Source organism: Podarcis erhardii (assembly GCF_964252035.2).
Source record: "Podarcis erhardii genome assembly, chromosome: 9".
Lineage (NCBI taxonomy): Eukaryota > Metazoa > Chordata > Lepidosauria > Squamata > Lacertidae > Podarcis > Podarcis erhardii.
In genome coordinates this window covers 68,080,480-68,107,819 of record NC_138512.1, presented here as the reverse complement: position 1 = coordinate 68,107,819, position 27,340 = coordinate 68,080,480, and the positions used below count along the sequence as shown (strand labels likewise).

At 46.2% G+C, this 27,340-nt stretch overlaps 1 protein-coding gene across 1 annotated transcript in view; it reads right to left on the bottom strand.

Moving 5' to 3' along the window:
• PRKG2 (protein kinase cGMP-dependent 2) overlaps window positions 1–26,418 on the bottom strand; it is a 72,007-nt gene extending 45,589 nt beyond the window's left edge. Inside the window, exons 1-3 of the mRNA XM_081876808.1 lie at window positions 26,076–26,418; window positions 19,372–19,905; window positions 3,351–3,517 (exon numbers count right to left, since the gene is read on the bottom strand). Of these exons, the coding sequence (XP_081732934.1) occupies window positions 3,351–3,517; window positions 19,372–19,892 (688 nt within the window). The 5' untranslated portion in view covers window positions 19,893–19,905; window positions 26,076–26,418. The remainder of the gene's footprint in view (window positions 1–3,350; window positions 3,518–19,371; window positions 19,906–26,075) is intronic.
• Between the last annotated feature and the right edge of the window lie 922 nt (window positions 26,419–27,340).

Below are 27,340 nucleotides of genomic sequence, written 5' to 3'. Positions count from 1 at the left end.
TCTTAACGCCATGTTCAGGGGAGCTATTTCCTCCCTAGTATTGATTTCACTGGTTTAATTAGGAGTAACTCGATTCAGCTATCGACTCAGCTAGAACTATGGCAGTGTTAATTGCACCAAAGGTCAAACAAAATGTGACGGCAGCAACCATTTTTATTTAAGCACACATCTTGGCAAAGTGTGCCTGCCTGCCTCATTGTAAATGTCAAAGTGGGGTACAGGGGTGAAGGAGCTGAATCTGCCCCACAGTCTCACCCCAGACATTTGCTTTGCAGTGCAGCTTAGTTCCCATATTGTAAAAAGAGGAGCCCTGCAGGATTAGCCTTGATATGTCCCAATGGCAGAGTGGTGCATGCTCTGGTTATCTCCCGCTTGGACTACTGCAATGAACTCTACGTGGGGCTACATTTGAAGATGACCCGAAAACTACAACTAATCCAGAATGCGGCAGCTAGACTGATGACTGGGAGCGGCCGCCGAGACCACATAACACCGGTCTTGAAAGACCTACATTGACTCCCAGTATGTTTCCGAGCACAATTCAAAGTGTTGGTGCTGAACTTTAAAGCCCTAAACGGCCTCAGCTCAGTATACCTGAAGGAGCATCTCCAACCCCATCATTCAGCCTAGACACTGATGTCCAGCTCCGAGGGCCTTCTGGCGGTTCCCTCACTGCGAGAAGCCAAGTTACAGGGAACCAGTCAGAGGGCCTTCTCGGTAGTGGCGCCTGCCCTGTGAAACGCCCTCCCATCAGAGGTCAAGGAAATAAACAACTATCTGACTTTTAGAAGACATCTGAAGGCAGCCCTGTTTAAGGAAGTTTTTAATGTTTGAGGTTTTATTGCTTTATTATTATTATTATTATTATTATTATTATTATTATTATTAGTTGGGAGGCACCCAGAATGGCTGCGGAAACTCAGCCAGATGGGCAGGGTATAAACAACGAAGAAGAAGAAGAAGAAGAAGAAGAAGAAGAAGAAGAAGAAGAAGAAGAAGAAGAAGAAGATCACAAGCAGGCTATGAGCACAACAATGAATCGGGGTGTTGGGAAAATCTGAGCTATGCCTTCTCAGAAGTAAGTGCCACTGAATTCAATGGGGCATACAGTGGTACCTCAGGTTAAGGGCTTAATTCACTCCGGAGGCCCGTTCTTAACCTGAAACTGTTCTTAACCTGAAGCACCACTTTAGCTAATGGGGCCTCCTGCTGCTGCCGTGCTGCCGGAGCACGATTTCTGTTCTCATCCTGAAGCAAGGTTCTTAACCCGAGGTACTATTTCTGGGTTAGCGGAGTCTCTAACCTGAAGCGTCTGTAACCTGAAGCGTATGTAACCCGAGGTACCACTGTAATATTTTGGCTGCTTGAGGCATTGGAACCCTCAACATTAGCGAGGTCAGAGTATCCGGTGTAGCCTTGCAAAGAGTGGCCAAACCAGACGACGAGACAAAGGGGCGGCAAGCAGCTCATGGAAAAGGCTAGATGGATTTAGCAGTCGGGTAGTGGGAGAAATAAAAAGGGAAAGCTGTATTCATAATTCTTGTGAGCATTTCTGGGATGGGGAAAGGTGGGATATCCAGCTGGCCATTTATAAACAGATAATAATAATGACTCATCTCACAGGGCTGCTGTGATGGATGGATGAGGTAGGAAGGCACTTAAAGCACAACACACATTATTACAAGCATCGCATTGCTCCTCTTGCGGTCATAAATAATAGTTGATGTGCCTAGAAACATCGCTGGCCACAGTAGCTAATGGGACTTCTGGGTTCAGACACAGTGTGCAGTTTGCATGGACAAAAGGATTGCCCTGTTGTAAACTATCAAGGAGATGGATGCTGGAAGCCCTATATTCCATCTGGGCTGCCATCTTAGAATCATAGAATTGTAGAGTAATGCAAGATAAATAAACACCCAGCAATAAAATATAATGGGAGAGGGTTTACCCCAGAAAATTATTTGTCAAAATTACAAATACCCAAATACAGACGGTCATTTACCCTCACTAGATTCAACGTGCTGCCTTATTGCAGGGCAGATTTGAGGGTAAACCATACGTGGACTGAATCTACTCCTGTGGCTTGATGGAGGTAGAAACTGTCTCTCATGTCTTGTTATGCTGCTGTTTCTATGGGGATATATGCTCGGTATTTATCACTCCTGTTATTCAAAAATCTCCAAACGGGTCTGAACTTCAATGTCTAAAACTCCTGGTAGAAGACAAGGATCTAGAGATCACGCTTGTTGTTGTTTAGTCGTTTAGTCGTGTCCAACTCTTCGTGACCCCATGGACCAGACCACGCCAGGCACTCCTGTCTTCCACTGCCTCCCGCAGTTTGGTCAGACTCATGTTTGTAGCTTCGAGAACACTATCCAACCATCTTGTCCTCTGTCGTCCCCTTCTCCTTCTGCCCTCCAACTTTCCCAACATCAGGGTCTTTTCCAGGGAGTCTTCTCTTCTCATGAGGTGGCCAAAGTATTGGAGCCTCAGCTTCAGGATCTGTCCTTCCAGTGAGCACTCAGGCCTGACTTCCTTAAGGATGGATACATTTCATCTTCTTGCAGTCCATGGGACTCTCAAGAGTCTCCTCCAGCACCATAATTCAAAAGCATCAATTCTTCGACAATAAGCCTTCTTTATGGTCCAGCTCTCATTTCCATACATCACTACTGGGAAAACCATAACTTTAACTATACGGACCTTTGTCGGCAAGGTGACGTATTTGCTTTTTAAGGTGCTGTCTAGGTTTCTCATTGCTTTTCTCCCAAGAAGCAGGCGTATCCATGGGACTCTCAAGAGTCTCCTTCAGCACCATAATTCAAAAGATCACACTAAGGGTGGCCAAATTCTGTGCGACTGCCAAAAAACCTAGGGAACAAGCCGTACTACCAAAATGATTAAGGTTTTAAATGACAATTTTAGGTTATATTTTAGTGATCAAGATTTAATATATATTTTTAACTGCCGCTATATCTGAATTGTCTCTGTAATACCCAATTGCGACTCAATGTATTCCTGTTGTGTTTTATGATATTGTAAGTGAGCTGGAACTGGTCTGTGACCGTAATAATAAAATTCAGAATTGTAGAATTGGAGGGGGCCACAAGGATCATCTAGTCCAACCCCTGAAATGCAGGAATCCTCTGCCCCGCATGGGGCTTGGACCCACAACCCTGAGATTAAGAGTTTAACCATATCTACTCAGAAGCAAGTCCTCCTTAATTCAACAGGACTCACTCCCAGGTAAGCGGGGCTAGGATTGCAGCATGGCAAGTTCATTCCAGGTCTAAGCAGCAAAATTCCCAGTGCTAGCCATTTAAATGTACAACTTAATGTGGTTTACTAACCTGCCAGTACAAATATATGGTTGCCAGGCTCTCCTTGTTTGATTATGTAGCTCCCTTGCTGGTATGTTCTCCCATACATACATTCCACCATATCTCTGATCTGCTGCGGGTCCAGCCTCTTCAGAAATTGGTTTCTACTCAGGGCATCTGTGATGAGCTTTTTCTCACTTATATTCAGTAAACCAGAGAGAGGAGAGGAGAGAAAGAAAGAAAGTCAAAAGTCACGTTCATTTGCAGCATATAAATGGATTACATTATGCACAACTTATTCCGCCCCCCCGCCATCATGGTATTCACAGTCCAGTGCCCATGAAAGTAGTTTACATTTTTTTCTCTGCAACCTAAAACATTCAGCACATAGGAAGTTGTTGCTTTAAGCATTTGTCCATCTAGCCCAGCACTGCCTGAGCTAGGGATGGGAGGATCTGCAGATTCCGATTCTCTTATGTTTCTCAATTTCCCCATTTTAAATTCAGTCCTCCACATTTTTGCAACAATTTGCAGAGTGCTGCTGTTGTTTTTAAATCCTCAGGAATATTCTTCAGTATTTCAGTGCGATTTTCTCTTGCTAAACACTATTCTGCACACAGTTTTGACTAGCGTGCATGTTTTTTTTGCAAGCAGCTTCTTCTAATACAATGCATTTTTTTTTTTTTTGGTCGTTTCACAAACATGTGCATTTTGATACGCACATTCCTCTAACATATGCATTTCTGTAAACACTGATCGGTCGGAGAACTTCATCACAGCATTTGGAAAAGTGTGAATTTTGGAAGATGGCTATTGTCAGGGCTGCCTCTGCTCCTGAACCCCTGACAGCTATGTTTTGGTTCTCATGCTGTTTCAGGAAGTGCAGCTCTGATACATTCTGGTTTAAATGTGACCTGAATTGAATTTTGTCCCCCCTGCCCTGCATCTCGACTGGCAGCAGATCTCTAAGGTCTCAGGCTGAAGCCTGTCACATCACTTGCTGCCTGGTCCTTCATACACGGTATGCCAGGGACTCAGCTCGGCAATGTGGGCTGGAAAATTTGTTGTGCCATTTGTTGCAACCGAATCCTTTCCCAAAAATACTTACAGCATGGAAGCATACACAAACACACACAAACAAACAAACACACACACACAGAGGGAGAGATTACATTTTTGTTGGCTCCATGATGAGATTCAGAAGATTGAACCATATGATTAAGAAGTAAGAACAGGACTGTTGTTGTAATTTATCAAATGTGAAATCTGGCTGAAGTTGCATGCAATGGAACTCAATGTAGCGCTAAGAAGATTGTTCCATCAGTGCTGTTGGTGTAATGTGAACAATGGGTTGATGTACACAGTGCTTGGTCTCATGTCTTTAGGAGCACATCCCCCCATGCTTGGATGTTCTGCGATAAGGGTGCCAGGTGCACTGGGTTACCATAGCAACACCAGCGAGGTCAAGCATATGACATGCTGAGTTCTTCCACTGGTTCAGGAAATATGCCTACAATTAGAAATAGGTATAAGAGTCTCTAGGGACGCAGGTGGCACTGTGGGTTAAACCACAGAGCCTAGGGCTTGCTGATTGGAAGGTCGGCAGTTTGAATCCCTGCGACGGGGTGAGCTCCCCTTTTTCGGTCCCAGCTCCTGCCAACCTAGCAGTTTGAAAGCACATCAAGTGCAAGTAGATAAATAGGTACTGCTCCAGCGGGAAGGTAAACGGTGTTTCCATGCACTGCTCTGGTTCTCCAGAAGCGGCTTAGTCATGCTGGCCACATGACCCGGAAGCTGTCTGTGGACAAACGCTGGCTCCCTCGGCCTATAGAGCGAGATGAGCGCACAACCCCAGAGTCGTCCGCGACTGGACCTAACGGTCAGGGGTACCTTTACCTTTTTATAATAGTCTTTAGGGCACTGATTTCATTATGCCCTAGTGCATGTCTTGTCCATGCCCTGTCCTGTTCGCTGTCGACATCTGACTCTGAATCTGTGAGAGTCAGGGGAAGAGTCTGTGAGTTTTACTCAGCAACGTAAGCTAGCATGGTGACCGTGTTAGTGAATCTCTCTGTACATGTGTATTTTTCCTTCAAAGACCAGAAGAACTGCATACAGTAGACAGTAGCGTTTAGCTTTGTCTTGCACTTGGAGACAATAAACACTTTGTGGGAAAGGAGTTTTCCCCTTAATGGGGGGACTTTGGGAGCTAGAAATCTCTGAAGACTCTGCTGGGCAGTGGCGAAGGAAACCTCTTCGGCACCCGGTGCAGGGCACCGAAGGGCGGGTAAACTGCCTGGTGGCATACGCGCGGTGCCTATACGGACACATGCGTGGCAGCCTGTACAGACTGCGCATGCGCGGTGCCCGTATGGAAGGAGCTCGAGCGGCAGCCCATACAGACGGTGATTGAGTGGCACCCATACTGAAAGCATGGGCACCCTCAGCCGCTCTACAGCTGGGGGGAGGCAGTGTACCATCTTGCCAACAAACCCCCAGGTGGCACCCGGGGTGAACCACCCCCACCCCCCTCCGTGCGCCCCTGCTGCTGGGGCTCTGAATCCTCTGCTGATATATCCCACAGGTTGAGGTATGGTGAAGTGACTTTCACAAATCTCCAACAAGTGCAATGCAAGATGGAATGATCTTTGCTCTCAGTGCCCTATGCCAGGGGTGGCCAACTTCCAAGAGACTGCAGTCTACTCACAGAGTTAAAAACTGGCAGCGATCTATCTCTGTTGGGGGGGGGGCGTTTCAGGTAAAAGTTGTTGAGCTTTTCTAGGGAGGATAAAGGCTCTGTTTTATTGGGGGTTCGGGAGGCATAAGTTGCTTAACTTTGGGAGGTGGGGCGTAACGTTTTTACATTATTTTGGGGGTCAAAGATAGCAACTCACCAAATGAGTTTTCATCACCGAATGATTGCTGGTGGAAAAACAGCCTTGGTTTGTAAACTCCGTCTTCTGTTTTCCAACAATGGAGGGTGGGGCGGGGCAAGGGGCGGGGCCAGAAGGGGGCCAGCGATTGACCAAAACCTCGCAGGGATTGACCAGTAGATTGCGATCGACCTGTTGGACATCCCTACCCTATTCAATGCTCTGGGAGTTCTCCTGAACCTCCCAACAGATTTGGGAAGGGTGTGGGAAGAGGAGAAGATGGGGAAGTCCCATTGTGCTAGCAGGACTTGTGGAATTGAATCCAGCCCATGGTTTCATCAGAATAGTACACTGCTCTGAAACGGCAGACTGACTTACAGATATTAGGCAATGCCTTCATCACATTACCTGTGCATTGCTTTTGGCAATTTTTAGAATTTGCAATGCTGAAGCAACGTGGATTCTGCATTTTTGCAATCTTTCCACCTTACAGCAGACACTTTCCTGTGCTCTCCTAAGAAGAAGCCCTGTTGTGGCAGACCAAAAATCCATCTTCAGCATCCTGTTTTGCCTCTGAGAAACTTGAAAGCAACTCATGAAGGCAACAACCCTCTCTTGTTGTTTTCCCCAGCAGCCGGTGCTCCCTGGCCTTTGAACATAGAGCTTGCACAAAGTCATAATATGACAAGCTGCCATGGATGTATCTATCCTCCATTCGTCTCTATGGGGGCTTCAAGGCTGTTGCTATTTAGGGGTGGAATTCAAACACATGCTGGGAAATTCGGGTTGTGCCAGCTGATTTGGAGCATTTTTGGAGAAAATGCATTTCACTGCTCCCCCTTTTTTGAAAGGGACAAGGGGATAGGAAAATGCAATGGGAAGTGTAGGACTTCCTTGACACAACGTCAACAACCCGCTGTGAAAACAAACCAGAATGAATAATGAAAAATATAAAGGCAATGTCAAGTCTCACCACAACCTTCTGCTAACTAGTCAGGATAAACGGTCAATAATCAGGCTGTCTGGAAGTAACCCTAGTGCCTTTTTCAAGTACAGTGGTACCTTGGTTTACGAACATAATCCGTTCCAGAAGTCCGTTCTTAACCAAAACCATTCTTAAACTGAGACACGCTTTCCCTAACAAGGCCTCCCGCCGCCAGTGCCCTTCCACTGTTCGGATTCTATTCTTAGACTGAGGTAAAGTTCGCAAACGGGGACACTGCTTCTGGTTTTGCGGAGTTCGTAAACTGAATCGTTCGTAAACAGGGCTGTTCTTAAACCAAGGTACCCACTGCAATCAAAACTGGTGGTCATCACTAAATCCTGGGTCAGCAAGTTCTATCACACCCATAGCTATGTGAATAAGCATTTCTTCTAGCCTGTACTGAATCTCCAGTCAGAAACAATGGCTGAATATTCTGGTATTATGAAAAAGGTAGAAAAACCTCTTTTTTTTTCCATACCACACACCATTTAATTTACCTTTACCACATCCCTCTTTAGTCCTATCCCCCCCCCCAAACTAAGATGACTCAAGCTATGTAGACTTCTTGCAAAAGCCAGGAGGGGGGAAGCTGTGACCCTCCAGATGTTGCGGACTTGAAATCCCATCAGCCCCAGCCAACATGGTCAATTTTATACAGTTATTTTTTCATAAAATTTATATACCACTTGTTTGTAAGGGATGTGGAGAGCTGGAGTCCAACGAAACCTAGAGAGCCGAAGGTTAGTCACTCCACCTTACCGCGTTGTTGGCATCCATCTGTCTCGAGAGACAATGGGTGTCAAACCACAGCATTAGCAGCACCCAAGTACCCTCCTCGGGGTGCAAGCCTGTGTGTGGAGGTCCTGGACTGCCCAGACGACTGTTGGGATGCTGCCGGGAGATGGGGGCAACTGGCGGGCCTCCAGCTGGCTCCAGCCACCAGCTGGCAGCCGGGTGAAACTCCGGTTCTTGGAACAGCATCAAAAACTGCAACTCAACCCTCAGAAGACCTCAGAAGCTTAAGCACGCAAGCCAACAGATATAAGAACTCTTTGCAACGGAAGTGGCAGACAGAGACATGTGTAAGCATATTTACAGCATTTATTCAACAGCAGGACAAAGGAAAAACATGTCTGCTTCCCTTCGTGTTCAAGCACAACAGCGGCATAGCAAAAGCAATATACAACGGAAGTTCCCAGCAGACTGTGCTGGAAGTAAACAGACTTGCGACATACAACAACTCCACATATCTGCTCCTCTTAAGGCAGAACGGAACATCAATATCCTAACAACGACAAGAAGGCATGGCCTTCCTGATGTGGTCCAAAGGAAAGCAGAGCAATACGTTTGGCACCACCTTGGCTGCAGGAGTTGCTGGAAGGAGGGGTACAAGATGCCAACCAACCATCTTAGGGACTCCACTCTGGATTTATGTAGGGTTTGCTCTTTAGTATTTCTTCTACCAAAGATGTCCCACAAGGCAGATGAAGCTTAGGACAGGATGGCTCAGTTGGTTAGAGTGTGGTGCTGATAATGCCAAGGTTGCAGGTTCGATCCCTGTATGGGACATCTGTGTATTCCTGCATTGCAGGGGGTTGGACTAGATCAGTGTTTCCCAACCTTGGACCTCCAGCTGTTTTTAAACTACAACTCCCATCATCCCTGACTAGCAAGACCAGTGGCAAGGGATGATGGGAATTGTAGTCCAAAAACAGCTGGAGGCCCAAGGTTGGGAAACACTGGACTAGATGATCCTCAGGGTCCCTTCCAATTCTATTATTCTATGACTATCAGAGTTCTCCTTCTCCTACATGGGCTACCTTCAGAGGTTGATGAACTCCACCTGCCCCTCGCTTCCCTCTACAGCAGTGTTCCCCAACCTTGGGCCTCCAGCTTGGGCATCATCCTTGACCACTGGTCTTGCTAGCGAGGGATGATGGGAGTTGTAGTCCAAAAACAGCTGGAGGCCCAAGGTTGGGGAACACTGCTCTACAGCACATGCAGAAACTGCCTTATTGACCATTGGACCCACCATTCGTCTTGTCCACAATATCTGCCAGAGCCTGTCTTTGCACGAAGGGGAAGTCCCTAACTCACGGAGGGTTTGAGACCCAATGGCTACCTGTGTGAAACACTCTTTAGGGTGAAGAGGGGGAACCTTCAGCTCTCCAGATGTTATTGAAACAACAACATCGAAAGGGTCACAGGTTCTTCATATCAACACTGCATGAAACACACACTGTCTGAGCCCATGAAACGGAGAAACTGAAATATATTTATTCATTTGCAAATGAAGGGATCTGAATCCACATCTAGCTAACTTGAAGGGCAACCTTTGCCCCGGAATGCTGTGCTTTCGTTATTGCCTGTGTGAGGCTCATCCATCTAACGAAGCGAATCTCAACACAGCACTTTGGAAACCCTCCAGGGTCTCTTCCGACTTGGATTCATAAAACAAAGTAAAACTGTCCCAGAGAACGAGGCTTTGCTGCAAAATCTCCAGAGGGCACCTTAAGAGTGAATGATCACTTCCCGTTTTGCAGCTTGATTCATTTCCTTTATTACCTGTGCAGCAAGCTTGAAAACGAAGAACGGCAATGATAAAAGCCTAGAAAAATAAAATCAGAAACACAGAAGTCGTTGTGTTTCCTGGCCAAAATAGAAACTTTGGGCATTTAGGAAACTTTAGGCCTAGCAAATCACATTGTATATAGGTCACAATGTTCAGCTGAAAACAAATTTTCTAAGTATAGGCTAACCCCCACTGCCATCTTGCATAAGTGGGTTTTTTTCTTCTTTACATCAGGAATTCCTAATTAGACCCAAATATTAAACATTTCCACAGAGCTGGCCAATGCATTAGATATGGACCCTAAGGGACCAATTCAGGCTACCTTAACATTTCACTCTCGTGACGATGGTCCCTCATGCAAGCTGAATTTTGGTTTTCCCCATTTATGGGGTTTCTACGGCTTAATTGTCTTGGTTTTCCATCTTTACTTCCCCCACCCCATCTGATCCTGTTATATCTTAAAAGCACTATAGGAAAAAATCAAAATACGAGAGAGAGAGAGAGATAGAGAGATAGAGAGAGAGAGATAGAGAGATAGAGAGAGAGAGATAGAGAGAGAGAGAGAGAGAGAGAGAGGAGACTAGTTTCTGAACAGTATACTGAGTTCTCAATGATGGTTGCATGGCTAGCTTCAGGAAATAGTCTCCTCACATGAAACTGTGATGTGCTGCAATGTGTCTCCTCCCTAGGCACCAAAGGAGTGCCAAACCAGCATTGGCCCAGTTTCTATGAGGGATGCTGCTGCCAAGGGGAAGAGAGGTCAATACTTGGCCGTCTGATGTTACTACTAGGGCAGACATGGCCAAACTTGGCCCTCCAGCTGTTTTGGGACTACAATGCCCATCATCCCTGACAACTGGTCCTGTTAGCTAGGGATGATGGGAGTTGTAGTCCCAAAACAGCTGGAGGCCCAAGTTTGGCCATGCCTGCCCTAGTGGGGGCCACACTGCAGCTGCTCTCACATGGCAGAAGGTCATGGCAGAAGGGTCTATACAGAATTGCTCTTTGTTCCAACCCACTGTTACATGCAGCCTATACACTAATGAACCAAATGTATAGTCTATTCTTTTCCTAATTATTCCTTTCCTATCAACTTACTCTCCACTCCCATTGCCAACAATTCAATTTGTAATTTTTATTTGCACGGGTGTGCTTATTTATTGCTGGGAACATAAAGAAACATTAACTCCATTAAAGGCCCGTCTGGCGCAGTTACTTTCTCACTATAAACGTTGATTGATGAAACAAAAATTACAAACTTCGCCCTGCTTCCCCATTAAATTTTCTCAGGGTAGTAATTAGTGGGTGCATAATCGTAGACAATCACCTGCATTATATGATATTGAAGTGGGGGGAAACACAAATTACGAGGTTCAAACATCAAGAGCTAAAGGAAAAATGGAAAACAAAATTGCAATGAGGAATAAAGAGAAACCAAGGCAAAAACTAACGGAATTAAAGGGACAATCCACTGGGAATCTCTCCTGCATAATCCCATGGACATTAATGGAAGCTGAGTTGTGCATTATGCTGCTCTTATACAACTCCCATTCACTTCAACGGGGTGCATGTAGAATCTCGTAGCAGACGAGATAATAATAATGATGATGATAATAATAATAATAATAATTTATTTATACCCCACCCATCTGGCTGAGTTTCCCCAGCCACTCTGGGTGGCTCCCAACAGAATATTGGAAACACAATAAAACATCAAACATTAAAAACTTCCCTAAACAGGGCTGCCTTCAGATGTCTTCTAAAAGTCAGAGAGTTGTTTATTTCTTTGAGGGTGTTCCACAGGCCGGGTACCACTACCGAGAAGGCCCTCTGCCTGGTTGAGTGGCAGAAGAGACAACCTGCTCCCATTTGATTTAGCCTCACACTTCCTAAGGCAGTTTCCCCAACCTGGTGTCCTCCAGATGTTCTGGGCTACAAAAAGTAGATGTTGTGAGAACTTATTCTTGCTTAGACCAGGCTTCCTCAACCTCGGCCCTCCAGATGTTTTTGGCCTACAACTCCCAAGATCCCTAGCTAGCAGGACCAGGGGTGAGAAAATGTGGGGTGAGAATAGAGCAACCCTTCCTTTATTTATTCCCTTCCTGATCTTTATTGTAATTATTATCATGTTCTCTAACACTTTTGCTATCCTTCTTCAGCAATCTACGAGTGGAGAAATATCCCCATTCATACACTGGACGAGGCCATACCATTCGTGACAGCTATGTATGGTTCGAGGTTTAAACAGGGCTGCTGCAAACTGTACATTTCATTTATTAGTACAGTGGTACCTTGGGTTACATACACTTCAGGTTACATACGCTTTAGGTTACAGACTCGGCTAACTCAGAAGTAGTACTGTACCTCGGGTTAAAAACTTTGCTTCAGGATGAAAACAGAAATTGTGCTCCGGCGGAGCAGCGGCAGCAGGAGGCCCCATTAGCTAAAGCGGTGCTTCAGGTTAAGAACAGTTTCAGGTTAAGAACAGACCTCCGAAACGAATTAAGTACTTAACCCGAGGTACCACTGTACTTCTATTTCATAGGCTATGTTTTCAAACACACCAGGAATGTGCTTCAAAAGCCAGATCTGTTTTACGACGGGCTGGGTCGCTCTGGCACTCATCTCAGTGATAACGACATGTTTTGGAAGGGGATCTGTTGTTTGGAAGACATTTCGAGCTCAGTCGCTGTTGCTTGGGGAGTTGGGGCGGGAGGGAAGCTGCTAAATCCAACCTAATAACTGTAACTTGAGATAAAAACCAACTTCATTTTTTTCATAACATATCTTGGTTTTTCCCTTGATGTCCTCCAGGCACTCTTCCTTGGGCTCCAAAATATATCCGTATCATTTAGATTTCTTACTCGCCCTTCCCCACAAGTCAGAAAATCAGAATTTGGCACCTGCCCTGGCAGTAGACAACCTGCTGGTTGCATTTTGTGCTTTGCTGTTCGGTTGTGTAGATTGCACTAAACTGCACTGCCTTTTTCCGGGGGGAGGAAGATGCGGTGAAAAATGGGGCTGTTGTGCCATTGCGCTACCTAGTTTAATATCATCTGCTCTGACTCGCAGGGGTGCCCCAAGGTTTATGGGATTTCCTAGTGCTAATATCCAAGTTCCTTTATGACTGGAGATGACAGGGATTGCCTGGGGTCTTCTGCATGAAGGACAGTATTTTTAAAAAATGCCTATAATAACTACATTTGAAAGATGGGCTTAGCAAACATTCAGTGACAACAGCTTCCCTTGACAAGGGAAACAGATCCCTTTGTAGCTCTTTGAGGATGGAATCATGGACCTACTCGAGCAGGACCCTGACAGAGACACATGCCAGACTAGCATGTTCCCTCCCTCCTGGTCGATCGTTTGGGAGCTTCGAAAGCTTTCTTCAACCCGAACATCACAGCGACCAATGCCAACAGACATCGGCACACTTAGGGATCCTCAGAGTCTTTGCAGCTTGCGTAACAGACCTCAGCAACTCAGCATTTTGGCTAATCTACTTTATTTACATATAAACACACACGGAGCACTGCAACATGGCTCCCTCTCTCTCTAGCATCAGACAGCAAAGAGAAAGAACAAAGGACAATAGTCCATGGAACACAGTAACACAAACATCCTGTCTCTGTCACCTCCCACTTTGTGGAATCAAAACATACACCATCATGTGATAGGCAAAAATCAAATGACTGCAATCATTCACTTTTCAGAAGAGTGAATGGTGGAGAGAGCTTATTACGCAAGACTAGACTGGACTGTGTGGAGGAGGAGGATGCGAGTGAGCATCTCGGAGAGGTCGCAGCTTGCTGTGCTTTCAGGTCAATCAATACCAAAGCGAGTGGAAAAAGTCGGAATTGCCTGGGGAATTTTGCAGGCTTGTAGCAATAGCCAAAAGATCATCTGACTAGATTGCAAGGTTCTCTGCATGCCTATACATTCACCCTTCGTATTTACAAGGAATGAAATGGACATGCCACTTTGAAACACGGGGTACATAGGAAGCTGCCTTATACAAATTGAGGATATCGGTCCTTCGAACCCAGTGTTTTCTACACTGGTTGGCAATAGCTCTCCAGAGTTTCAGACTGGGGGTATTTTCAGCCAACACGGAATTGAACTTGTGCCTATCTGCATGCAATCGCCCTTCCAGCATTAAACTGTTAAATTTATTAACCACATGAATTTATTGGCACTTCTGTCACTATAAGCCATGTCCCTTAGAGATGATGGGACAGAATGACGTTTTATTGGCATCTACAGAGCAAAACACCAAGTGATGGACCAGATTACTGTTGGCTCTAATGACTAGTCTGGCAAGCTTGACATTCTGGCTTCTTTTTAAAAATAGTCTCCAGCTCAACACTGGTGAGTCCGCAAGCCAATGAACAGAGCAAGAGGTCTGCTGCACCTTGTTGTCTGAACAAGCATCCTGTCTCTTGGCCAACCCCCATATTTTCTCCATGCAAATGTTAAGCCATTTCGACAGGAAGAATGCAGCTGGCCAGCTCAGGAGCGTAATATCACTCACACCTTACTAACTATCGCTGGCTATTCACTCATCCTGTCCCTTGCAGTATTGTATGCCATTGACTGAATTGCACCCCCAGTTTGGTGTGTTGCATTAAGTAGGTCTCTAATGGCAGAGGGACTGAGATGTTCTGAACTTTCTTCTTAAAGGTAAAGGGACCCCTGACCATTAGGTCGAGTCGTGGCTGACTCTGGGGTTGCAGCGCTCATCTTGCTTTAATGGCCGAGGGAGCCGGCGTACAGCTTCCGGGTCATGTGGCCAGCAGGACTAAGCCGCTTCTGGCGAACCAGAGCAGTGCACAGAAACGCTGTTTACCTTCCTGCCAGAACAGTACCTATTTATCTACTTGCACTTTGTTTTTGTTTTGTTTTTTAAAGTAATATTTATTAAGAGTTTAAAGATTACAAAAAGAAAGAAAAAGAATTAAACAAATCAATATAATACAATACAAAAACAGAAACAAAAACACTACATAAAACATTGAATTAACAAAACAAAACAAGAACAATTAAAAACACTTCCAGTATTTTCAAGCTTATCTTTCATTCACTTGTTTCATTGACTTCCTCACGCCTCCCTTTTTGTATTCCACTTCAATTAACTGTTTCAGCAACTCCTTTCCATCTTCCTGTTTCTGTCCTGTAATTAATCTTAACATATTCTAACCTTGTTTTTTTCCCTTTAATACATTAACAGTCTATCTGTACCTAGTTCCTTATAACATTTTTGCCAAAGCCATATAACTTCATTCCACCATTTTTCTAAAGCTCATTAATTTTACAATATTTCTGTAAATAATCTTTAAATTTTTTCCAATCTTCTTCCACTGACTCTTCTCCCTGGTCTCGGATTCTGCCAGTCATTTCCGCCAATTCCATATAGTCCATCAACTTCATCTGCCAATGCCAATTTATAAGAAAGAGATAATATTTACTTGCACTTTGATGTGCTTTCGAACTGCTAGGTTGGCAAGAGCAGGGACTAAGCAATGGGAGCTCACCCCGTCACGGGAATTCGAACCGCCGACCTTCTGATTGGCAAGTCCTAGGCTCTGAGATTTCTTCTTAGGGTGAAGTAAACATACTCTTCCTGCTTGTTTGCTGTCTGAAATAGGAGTGTTCAAGTCTCAAGGAAGTTGCTTACCTCCCTTTAGTCTCAGAATCTGGTTTTGGGAAATGGACACAGAACTCTTAGAATTATGTCGCTGTGAAACCATAATGTCCTAAAATCCAGGGCAAAGAAACTTGTTTCCTTTTATATTTTGGGTTCCAAATAAAAGCACAAGAGCCTAATAATCCATATAATTATTATTTACCACATTAACAGCCTTATCGCTTAGGCTTTTGTTATACATTTAGCCCATGCATTTAAACTTTCTGACTTGCTACACACACTAAAGGTATACAACTGTTTTGGTTTGATATGAGAAGCAAGATTTCTCAAATGTTTGAAAGATGGCTTCCTGGCACCTATAACTCCCCTATTAATCTTAATTCAAAGGAAACGGCAGAGGGTGCAAAGTTTGGAAACTGGAACAAATACCTACTTGGTTCTGGCTCTTTCATGTGGCCAGTGGCAATTTAATGCTGTTAACTTCAGGTGGTGAGCAGCTATCCACCTTATTGCTCTATCTGCAGCTCCTGGGGAAAGGCCCCAAAGGGGAAAACAAAAACCTGCTATTTTAGAATCTTCCTTGCCTTACTATGCAGATTTGAGTTTCTTTCCAGTGGAATCCAAACTGCAGCAGAATTTCATTATGTAGTCTCCAGAGCTAATTGCACTGCAAATTCAGTTATAACCCACAGGAGTCATAGCCTCTTTCCATAACTAGTGGACAAAGGATATGTTTGCGACCCAGAGGACCCATGGTGCTCCAGTTTCCCTACAATGGTGCTGAATACTTGTGGCCAAAGAACTGGGACTGAGTCTCTGAAAATCCCAATGCCCTAAATGGAGGCAAAGGTAGAGAACTAAAAATGCAACTGTTAGTTCCTAGTTCCTAATTCTTGTGGTGCATAGCCTGTTTTAAGCTGAAACTGCTTTTGTCTTACCAAAAAGATATATCTAACAATTGTGCCACCAGCTTCCCTCTTTAAAAAAGTGATTATATTATATTATTATTATTTAGTCACTGAGCACAATGAAGCAACCAATAAAAACCTAAAAAACCACATCCCCTATACCCCCGTTCCCCTTCACCCATGTGAATTTGGGAATTTGAAATATCATTTATAATATAAAAGCTTTAATATAAAATTTCTAACTGTGTTATATTTGTATACAGCAAAGAGAAGCAAAGAAAAGTTTAGAGTAATTAGGTATATTTTAATTTAGTTAATTATGTAATAGGTTTATGTTAGAAAATGAATATGGATGTTGAATTTGATGTTTGTAATTTTTCTTTTTTTGGTTTTGGAAATAAAAAATTAAAAACAAAACAAACCCACATCCATACAAATAAATGACAGGGCTTAGGAAATCTATCCCACTAAAAAGAGGTGGCAGGTACTTGAAACTGCTCAAATTAAAGGCACAAAGCCCAGGTAAAAAGGAAAACAACTTTCTTGTTCCTAAAAATAGATGAAGATGGTGCCATGTGAGTCTCCCTGGGGAGAACATTCCACAACCAGGGAGCCACCACTTAAAAGGCCCGTTCAATGCTCTGTCTAAAATAGGGTCTTAAAATACAGTCACCATTCTGTTTAGAGTCAACATATAGGGAAGAAGTTGTGGAAACTGCCTTATTTGGCTGAGACATAGTCTCACAAAATCTGTGAGTGCCGTCATTATGCTGAGACCTAGGAACTGCTTCTAGAGTGAATGAGGCAGCCTTAAAGAACAGTTCCAGAAGAGCATAGTGAGTGGGAAAGAAAGAAAGAAGAAGAAGAAGAAGAAGAAGAAGAAGAGGAGGAGGAGGAGGAGGAGGAGGAGTTTGGATTTGATATCCCGCCTTTCACTTCCCTTCAGGAGTCTCAAAGCGGCTAACATTCTCCTTTCCCTTCTTCCCCCACAACAAACACTCTGTGAGGTGAGTGGGGCTGAGAGACTTCAGAGAAGTGTGACTGGCCCAAGGTCACCCAGTAGCTGCAAGTGGAGGAGCGGGGAAGCGAACCCGGCTCTCAGAAGAAAATGAGCGCCTTAACTGATAGTGCAGTGGTACCTCGGGTTACATACGCTTCAGGTTACATACGCTTTAGGTTACACACTCCGCTAACCCAGGAATAGTGCTTCAGGTTAAGAACTTTGCTTCAGGATAAGAACAGAAATCAGGCTCCGGCGGCGCAGTGGCAGCAGGAGGCCCCATTAGCTAAAGTGGTGCTTCAGGTTAAGAACAGTTTCAGGTTAAGAACGGACCTCCGGAACGAACTAAGTACTTAACCCGAGGTACCACTGTATGTCCTGGAACAGAATGATACAACATCAAAAGTCTTTAGTGCACATGAATTCTTACTAGCCTATCTGCTCAAAGAGACCTATGTCAGCCACCTGTGGTGTACCGAGGACCTGAGAAGAAAAGAATAAACTCTCCCAGTTTACAAATGCTTCTCTGCTTCAGGGTCTGAACGCAATTCTTACAAGGGCAACAGATAAATGGGTATTTGAAAGCCTGGGTTAATATTTAGTTTTTTTCTGCACAGTAACAGGCACCATCCAGAAAAACCTGTCTATTGTGCACAGCCAGCACTATTATTCCAGAAATAAATCCAGAAATAAATTTGATGGGCAATAAACAAACACACAGTTTAAGACACACATTTAAGCGTAATCTACCACACCCATTTGCAAACACCAAATGGGCGTTATTGAGGGGAGCACCAACCACCATCTCCCCATTTGGGACTCCTGTTTATGAGTACTGAAGCCTCACATGCACTCGTTCACAAGCCTTGCACACAAGCTCTTTTTCACACAAGCCCAGCCCAGCCTTTCCCACTTGTCCAACTATAGGCAAGTTCCTCAGAGACAGACGCTCCTTTTCGCTTGGCATCTGTGCTCCGAAGAATTATAGCTTTGCTGTGGCAGCATGAACAAAAAAGGCATTCTCTTACGCTCAAGGTATACCTCTTAACTAAACAACAAAGTACAGCGAGGCAGTGTGATCCCAAGGCCGCTCTGAAAGCCCATGCCAGCTATGAAAGCCCAGGGCACATTGTGGTGCAATCTTTTCCTGCCCCAGATCCATTGCTCTTCTTGCAGCAAATGTTCTTAGAGAGGAGGCGGCTGCAAATGCATTCCTCTGCACAACCTCAGAGCCTTCGCCCCTTTCAGCTGCTCAACGGCAGACAGGGAGGGGAATCAGAGGGATAGGGGCAAATCTGTCTGTATGAGGCATTCAAACTTCCCCACACATTTGTGGTAGTCTACCGGCTCCTTGCCCAAATTATATAAACAACCAGAAGCGTGCATCTAAAACCGCAGCATTAGAACTGTCTCACACACTTACAGCTATCACAGCAGCAAGCAACTATCCTGCGAAGGATCAGGGTGCATAAAAAAATCAATGATTTTTTTTTTTAAAAAGATTTTTATTTAAATAGTTTTTTTTTTATTTCAATCAGATTTTTAAAAATTTAAATCAGATTTTTTAAATGAAATGCTTTTGGGGGGAAAATCTTTCTAAAGATAGTTTTCTATTGGAGTTACATTATAGTCCAAAGGCTATTCATCAGGAAATAGGGATTTGTTTTAAGTTTTTCATGTTTGCTAAAACTCAGTCTAAGGGATTTGTTGTTGTTTTTTTTAAAAAACCGTTTAACCACATCAGTTAACAAACATGGATACATATGCTATAATGTTCTTGTTTGAGTGAAATAAATAAATGAAACCTTCACCTGGTTGTGAATATTAAGATTATACCAGCAAGAATGAGTCTTTCTGTAAAAGAAAGAGATTAAAATCAAGTCTTACTGACTAGTGATTTAAATCATGATTTAAATCGATTTGACTTAAATCATGATTTAAATCAGTTTGACTTAAATCATGATTTAAATCGATTTGATTTAAATCAAACCCACCCTGTGAAGGATGCACCTAGCTATGCATACTTTGGTGTGCGCACCGATGTGCCCCAGCGCAGCATGCCCTCTCACCTTGAGGCCTTTCTGACTCTCGCCTTTTCGAAGGAGAAGCGAGGCTGCTCGCTCAAGTCGTACGTCCGGCTCGTGGGTTCTGCAGACACGCCTTCCTTCGCGCCTCTCCTCCTGTTGCTGCAGGGGGCTGCATGCTTGGCCCTGGGCGCTTCTTTAAGAGGGGAGAACAGGAAGGGGTTTGCCCCCTGGGTGTCCACAACATCCTGCAGCTTGTTGAGCTGGATGCATTTGCACTTAAGCTCTTCGGTGAGGTCGGCAATGGTCCGGGTTTGCTTCGCCAGCTGCTCCTGCAGCTCGATGATGTGGTAGTTCCTCTCGTGGAGCTCTTCCTCCTGCCTCTTCAACTCCCTCTCGAGCTCCCAGATCTTGCTTCTCAGAATATCTGCCGCACCTGTGATGGTACTGATGTTCAGTCCTGGGTCTTTCAAGAACTTGCTGCTCCCTGAGCAGCCCAGAGGGCAGTTTCCCACATGACTGTCTGGCCTCTTCAGGTACTTGTGTTTCACTGACCCATTTCCCATTTGGGCAGGTGACCTGGACAAAGGGAAAAGAAATAAACCCAGTTCAAAACCCTTGCTGTGATAATGGGATCAAACAACCAGAGCATTGTTTACCTGAAAGGCAAATGCTAAGACTGGCAGGTTATCTCATTGCACAGAAAGAAAACTTAAATCCTCCCCCACCCCCTTTAAAAAAAAAAATCCATCTAGCTGGAAGTCAGCTTGTGTGCCGCTGTGCATTTCAAACCACATCTCATGCAACCTGCTGCTCTTGTTGAGCATTCCAAAGAATTTCACACATTGAAACTGAAATTCTGGTGTCAGGCTGCTAGAAGGAAATAAAACCAAATAGCAACATTGGAAATGTGGGAGGTGGGAAAAAACAGAAAAGAAAAGACAACTTTCTGCTGCAAGAAAGCTACTGGTGTGGTTTTGAAAAAGCAGCAGTTATATTTTGATGTTTAAGTCCAAATCTCTCTCTCTCACACACACGCACACACACATACACACACAAACAAACAAACACATGTGTCAGTGACAGAACTGGAACATCATTTCAGCTTGCAAACATGAAATGTTGAGCTACCAAACCTACACATGGCTGAAAAATAGATGAGAGAAGAAGAAGAGGAGTTTGGATTTGATATCCCGCTTTATTACTACCCTAAGGAGTCTCAAAGCAGCTCACAATCTCCTTTCCCTTCCTCCCCCACAGCAGCGGCGTAGCGTGGGTTGTCAGCACCCGGGGCAAGGCAAGTAATTTGCGCCCCCTAACCCGGGGCAAGGCAAGTAATTTGCGCCCCTAACCTGCCGCCGCTGCCAGCTTCTTCTTGCTGCTGCCTGGGCTGGTCGGGTGTGGTTCTCTCCCGCGCTCAGCGCTGCGCTGGGCGGCCGCTGCACTGTCCCTTCCCCAGATAGTCCCTCCCTCGCTCTCTCTCCGCTCCACACCGCAACGCACGCCTGGCAGCCTCCCCCTCCACAGTGGGCGGCGACCCGGCAGCTCGGATCGGATTCGCACAGCCAGCACTACAGTGAGAGAGAGTGAGTGAGCCAGGTAGGGGCAGAGAGCTGCGAGTGCGAGCGCGCCCCCCCCAAAATGTTGCGCCCGGTGCAGCTGGCCCCCCCTGCACCCCCCACGCTATGCCACTGCCCCACAGCAAACACTCTGTGAGGTGAGTGGGGCTGAGAGACATCAGAGAAGTGTGACTAGCCCAAGGTCACCTAGTAGCTGCATGTGGAGGAGCGGGGAATCGAACCCGGTTCACCAGATTACGAGTCCAGATTATTAACCACTACACCACACTGGGTCTACTGGCTGTACTATCCACACTCTGACTTTCTCTAAAGAATCCTAGGGAACTGTAGGTCCCCCACCATAACTTAGACAGTTGTTGCATGAGGCTCTGGGTCTCAGGTGGTGATTCCCATCCCCTTTCCATGGGCATCTGCAGTCAAGGATCAGACTTGGGAGATTCTTGCATGATAAGCTTGAGCTGTTTCGCTGCTCTCACATAGGGCTGCTTCAGGACTGGGCAATATAACACAGCGAGTCCTGGATTTCATGGAAGGAAGGCAGGTAGTCAGAGGCTGCGTCAGACTCTTGGTATCTACAAAGTTTCCTATCACAGAAACTCAGGAAGGTGCCTTACACAGAGCCAGACCACTGGCCCATCTAGCTCACTATTGTTTACACTGGCTGGCAGCAGCCTGATCACCAAGGTTTCAGGCAGCAGTCTCTCCCATCTCAACCTGGAGAAGTCAGGGACTGAACCTGGGACCTTGTGCATACAGGGCAGATGCTCCACCACAGAGCTAGGGACCCTTTCCCTAATCTTTCCTTGCCTCTACCTTTTTCTCTCTCCTGTTTGCTCCAGCATGGGAAGGTTGTGACACGGGAGACTCCCAATCTCACTGCTTCTCCAGCTCCCCTCTGAAACTATGGTGGCCCTTTGGACACCCAAAATGAAGACCCTGTGTAGTTTCTCCCAACATCTCCCAGGAAGACTGAAGCCCACTCTTCCACAGAACTGCCACCAAGGTGCTGATGTTGCCTCCTGGGCCATTATTACATCTTCCTTATCTCTCTCCATTCAAAAGGGCTTGTTCCCCCCCCCACACACAGGGGATGCAAATGTATGTTGTGTGCAGTTTGGTGAATGCTCATGGGGGAGCCACACTGGGACTCAAACTGCTCATGAATAGCCTGTAGCTTATGCTTGCAACTGTGTCGAGGCCTGAGCTATGGAGGCCTGGAAGAGAGAGCAGTGCAATAGGTTCTTCTTCCTTACGAACACACTCTCTCTTTGTGTGTGTGCATGAGAAAGAGAGAGCCCTGTAACATTATCTCAGTGCCATCAACGCACGTTGATTTGTGACTTCCGCGAATGGCTAGCAGGGATGTCACTGTGATTGATGGGTGGCAATGAAGTTGCAAAAGACTCTGTGGGCTGTTGTTGTTCTGCAGATTCTCATGCTGTTTTGCTGCTGGAGGAGCATAGCTCGCTATTTCCAGTGCGCCACCCAAAGCCTTGGCAAAGCACCGCCACAAGCCCAGCTGCAGAATTAGCCTGCTCATTCTGCTCTCTGTATTACCGCACAAGTTACCCAGGTTCTATAATATGCATGTCATTATTTATAGATTTGCATCTATTCCGGGCTGCACGTCTGGGCTAGAGAAAGAAACAGTTAGTGGGAAATAGCATTGTTTGGGGTAGTTTGGACCACATGGCTTTCAGCTGATTGGTCCTATGTCTCAATGATGTGGGGGGGGGGCTTGCTTAATAGCAGGTCACACACACACCCCGTCGCTTGCGGTGGGGGGGGGTGTCAGTGAGACAATGTCAGGCGCCTTTGTGGCACCTGAATTGTGATGTTCCGGTAGCAGGATTTTAACCAATGTTGTCAGCAGTAATGGGAACACTGTGTGTTTATGACAAAAGTGTCTCTCACTAAATGTAAATGAACTGTGAAAAAAGACTGTGAATTGAAAGCGGAGATGATAGGTGTACCTTTCCCTGTTTTGTAACACAAAAAATCCTTAATAAAAAGTAATGAGAGAGAGAGAGAGAGAGAGAGAGAGAGAGAGAGAGAGAGAGAAACAGTTGTGCAAAAATTCAGGTGCCCAGAAACCATTTGGAAGTTAAAAGATGAGCTTGGCAACTGGCTCCATGCATAGCTGTAAACGTTTCCCTTTTTTTAAGGAAAATTCCCTTATTCCGAATAGCATTCCTTGCAAGAAAAGGGAAAAGTTGACAGCTATGGCTCCATGTGTAGCTGTGGACCATAGGAGCGAAGGAAGATTATGTCAAGTCTGACCACAGACCCCCCCAAAGGTGGTGACCCTATACCAGAAAAATATGGCTGGCTTCCTACCTCTTGCAACAATTTTTGCACTATTCTTGCAAAATGCCCGATGTGAGCTAAGTTGAAACGTACATTTATAGCCCGAGTCGCCAAGTCTCTTCCCAAAAGCTTCAAGCTGACAGACACAAGACTTCTCATTTCATCCTCAACAGAGTCCTGTGAGGAGGTTAGGTTAACTGGTCCAAAACAGACCAGAAAAATTTGTCAAGCATCCTTTTCTCTCTCACTGGAGCCAACCAGATGCCTGTGGGAACCCCACAGGCAGAAACCAAGCAGAACAGCACCCTCCCCAGTTGTGATTCCCAGCAGCTGGTATTGTGAGTCATACCCCCTCTGACAGTGGAGGTAGACCTTAGCTATCACAGGAAGAACCTGCATAGCTCAGTTAGAGTGTGGTGCTGATAAAGCCAAGGTTGCAGGTTCGATCCCCGTATGGGACAGCTGCATATTCCTGCATTACGGGGGGTTGGTCTAGAAAATCTTCAAGGTCCCTCTCAACTCTATGCCTAGGAATCTTTCATAGTCCAATCCTCCATGAATTTCTCTCAATGTCTTTTAACAGCCAACTAAGCTGGTGGTCATCACAACCTCTTGTGGGAGCAAATTCCTTCGTTTTGCACTGTCCTTCACTGTGCAAAGAACTACTGCAGAATCATATAAGAAGAAGAAGAAGAAGAAGAAGAAGAAGAAGAAGAAGAAGAAGAAGAAGAAGAAGTTGTTATTATTATATGTACCCTGCCCATCTGGCTGGGTCTCCCCAGCCACTCTGGGCGACTTCCAACAAAGATTAAAAATACATTAAAATGTCACACATTAAAAACTTCCCTGAACAGGGCTGCCTTCAGATGTCTTCTAAATGTCAGGTAGTTGTTTATCTCTTTGACATCTGATGGGAGGGTGTTCCACAGGGCGGGTGCCACTACTGAGAAGGCCCTCTCCCTGTAGCTTTGCTTCTGGCAGTGAGGGAACCGCCAGAAGGTCCTCGGCGCTGGACCTCAGCGTTCGGGCAGAATGATGGGGGTGGAGACGCTTCTTCAGGTATACTGAGCCTGATTATGCAGAGGAACCATGAGGGTCATCTAGTCCAACCCCCTGCAGCAATGCAGGAATCTTTTGCCCAACATGGGGCTCGAACCCACAACCTTGGGATTAAGAGTCTCATGCTCTGTCGACTGAGCTATTTGCACTGCCATTCCTGAACCTTCCACATGGCCAATTTGGGTGGGTTCAAGTGAATGAATGGGGATTCGAATCTGTGCCTACCTGGTCCAAGTGTGACGCTCTACAACACATGGACTTGCATAACTAAAGAACTCCGAAAAAGCAGAGCCACTTCAGCTTTTCCAGAAGGGTCGATTTGCCCCCACCCCTTTACCTCTAACAGTGACACTAAATAGCTAATAAACCATTGATAATGACCAAATAGAGAACAGGGGCTTGCTGCTCAGAAAACTCTTCCATCTCTTTCCTTTGCTGCTATGCTATTTAATTAACCAACACAGGGACCAGTGTGTGATCAAGTCACATCAGATCTTCATCTCCTCCTCTTCCCTATCCTGCAGAAGGAACAAGGATGCATGTGCTTTTAGCTCCAAGCAAACAGCTCCATACTACTGCCCTTCCTGGAGGTGATACAATTACTATAATCTCTCCCATCAGTGGTTATTTAATCTATGCATATAGGCATGTTATATAAACTTGATTTCCCCCATTATATACCAGCAGAAAAGGAGAAAGCCAAAGGGATAAAAACATACATACATTTTCAGCACTGACACTTGGGTGAAGCCCCCACCCCGTTCTCTCTCCCATCCCCCCCCCCAAAAAAAGGAAAAAGAAACACGCTTGGGGGAAAAACATCCCACTTTGTACGTGAAACCCTAACACACAATAAACTTAGAAGTGTTTTTTTCATTATCACCTTGAGATGGTGGTTCAGAAGGCAATTAATAAATCAGTGGTAATAACAGGAACAATAAATAGCAGGATGAGATAAAGCTGGAATGAAGTCCCTCAGCCATGTGACATGGTACTCAATGTCTTCTACATTAGCAAAATCCTAGCTCCAGCAATGAACACGGGTGGAATGCCAGGACGCTGGACTCCTCGGAAAAAGCTGTATGCATTTTGAGCTTTAAACATGTCGCACTCCAGAGAAGCCCGCTATTCCTAGCTTCCAGCACAAATCTCTCCCCGGGCAGACAACTGCAAGCCCAACATGGCATAGTTGTGAAGTTCCCCCCTCCCCTCTCTTATTGCACATAGATGGAGAGCAACCTCACATCTTTCCCCCACCCTTTCTGCTGGAGCCATACGGTGTGGGTGCAAATAAAGTAAATAATAATTGTGGTATTGCTCTCAGCTAGGTCAATTAATAAATTGTTAAGAGCTGGGTCCCCAACACACACATGCCAGATTCAATCAACGCACGCTTCAGGTAGCGCAGAATTGCTGTTTTAAAAATGCACATTTGCAGTACTAGTTATACTGGGTTAATTAATGCAATCATTAATTGCTTTGCAAACAGAAGGTCCCAGATTCAAAACACACACACACACACACACACACACACACACACACACACACACACACCACATCTCCAGGTAGTGCTGGGAATATTCCCAGCCTGAAATTCTGGAGAGCCCCTGCCGGCCAGTGTAGACAACACTGACTCGAGTGAAGGCAGCTTTCTCCGGGATGCGTATGCACACGCAACCAGCGGGTGCACACGTGAAGCGTCAACGCGCGTCTGGACCCCGATTTCTGCCGCCGAGCCTCCATCCGCTCGTCTCCAAGAGCCAGGCTCGCCCGGCAACCTTCGCCCGCTTCGGCGGCACTCACCTGCCCGGTCAGCCCTGGCTCCGGCCACTGGCTTTCCAGGGACGCAGCCGGCCTCTTGCCCGGAGCCGCAGGGCCCAGAGAGACAGAGGCGGGCGGGCGGGCGCGGAGGCTGCGAGGGACGGGCAGCGCGTTCTGCGGGCACCGCCGCCGCCTCCTAGCTCCAGCCGCGGCTGCTTGCGAGAGGCGGAGGTGGCAAGGGCTGCTGCCTGCCTGCCTGCCTCTCTCTCCGGCGCGCAGGGGAGGGAAGGGGAGGAGAGCGCAGGCAGGAGCCGCCTCCTCGTGCCAGCCCCGCCGCTTGCCCTTCGCTCGAGGCCGGGAAGGAGGGAGGGAGGAAGGGGAGCCGGCTTGCTTGGCGCTCGGCGGGGTAGGAGCCCCGCCACCGCGGCCGCGCATCCCCCGGGCCCGCGCGCCAGGCTGCTTGAATCCCCGGAGAGCGCGCAGCGGCGCATAGCTAGAGAGGAGGAGAAGGGGAAAGGAGCTGTCCAGCAGGGTTCACACGTGCAGAAGGTCAGCCTCTCCCTGCAACCCGCCACTCAGCCAGCGGGGACTTGAACGTGTGAACGCGCCACCAGCGCAGAGAAACAGGGCGAGCAGCCACCCGGAAAGGGCTGGGCTTTCCCATCAACTGGCCCCCAAGTGCTTTTCGCTGGGGTAGGCGTTCACCAGTGGCGTAGCGTGGGGGGTGCAGGGGGGGCCGGCCGCACCGGGCGCAACATCTGGGGTTAGGGCAAATCCACGGGTTAGGGGGCGCAAATCCACGGGTTAGGGGGCGCAAATTACTTGCCTTGCCCCGGGTGCTGACAACCCACGCTACGCCACTGGCGTTCACACGTTCGGTTGCTGCCAGGGTTTAAAAAGGAAGCCACGTAGTGCTGAGATGTGTGTGACCGAGAACGTGTGAATGGGTTTTCGGTCTTGTGTTGGAACCCATATGGAACTGATGTTGACTTGAGTTGTGTGGGTGATGACCCATTTCACACATGCAGCTTGGTGCTCGAGGGCGACACGGCTGAGCATTGTGCAAGCGTCTGTGTCCCAGCTTTGAATGCTCTTCCCAGAAATGGGGTTGCCACCTCTGCCTGTGACTTTTCAAGTTTATTTCACGTTATAGAATTGTAAACCCCTCTGTGGGGTTTGTTTGGATGGAGGTTGGTATATAAATTTAATAAACAATGACAATAATAATTTATATACTGGGAAGTAACTTGCAGACTTCTGTGTAGGTTGTCACAACTATTTCAAGCACTACAGTTCCCATAGTTTAT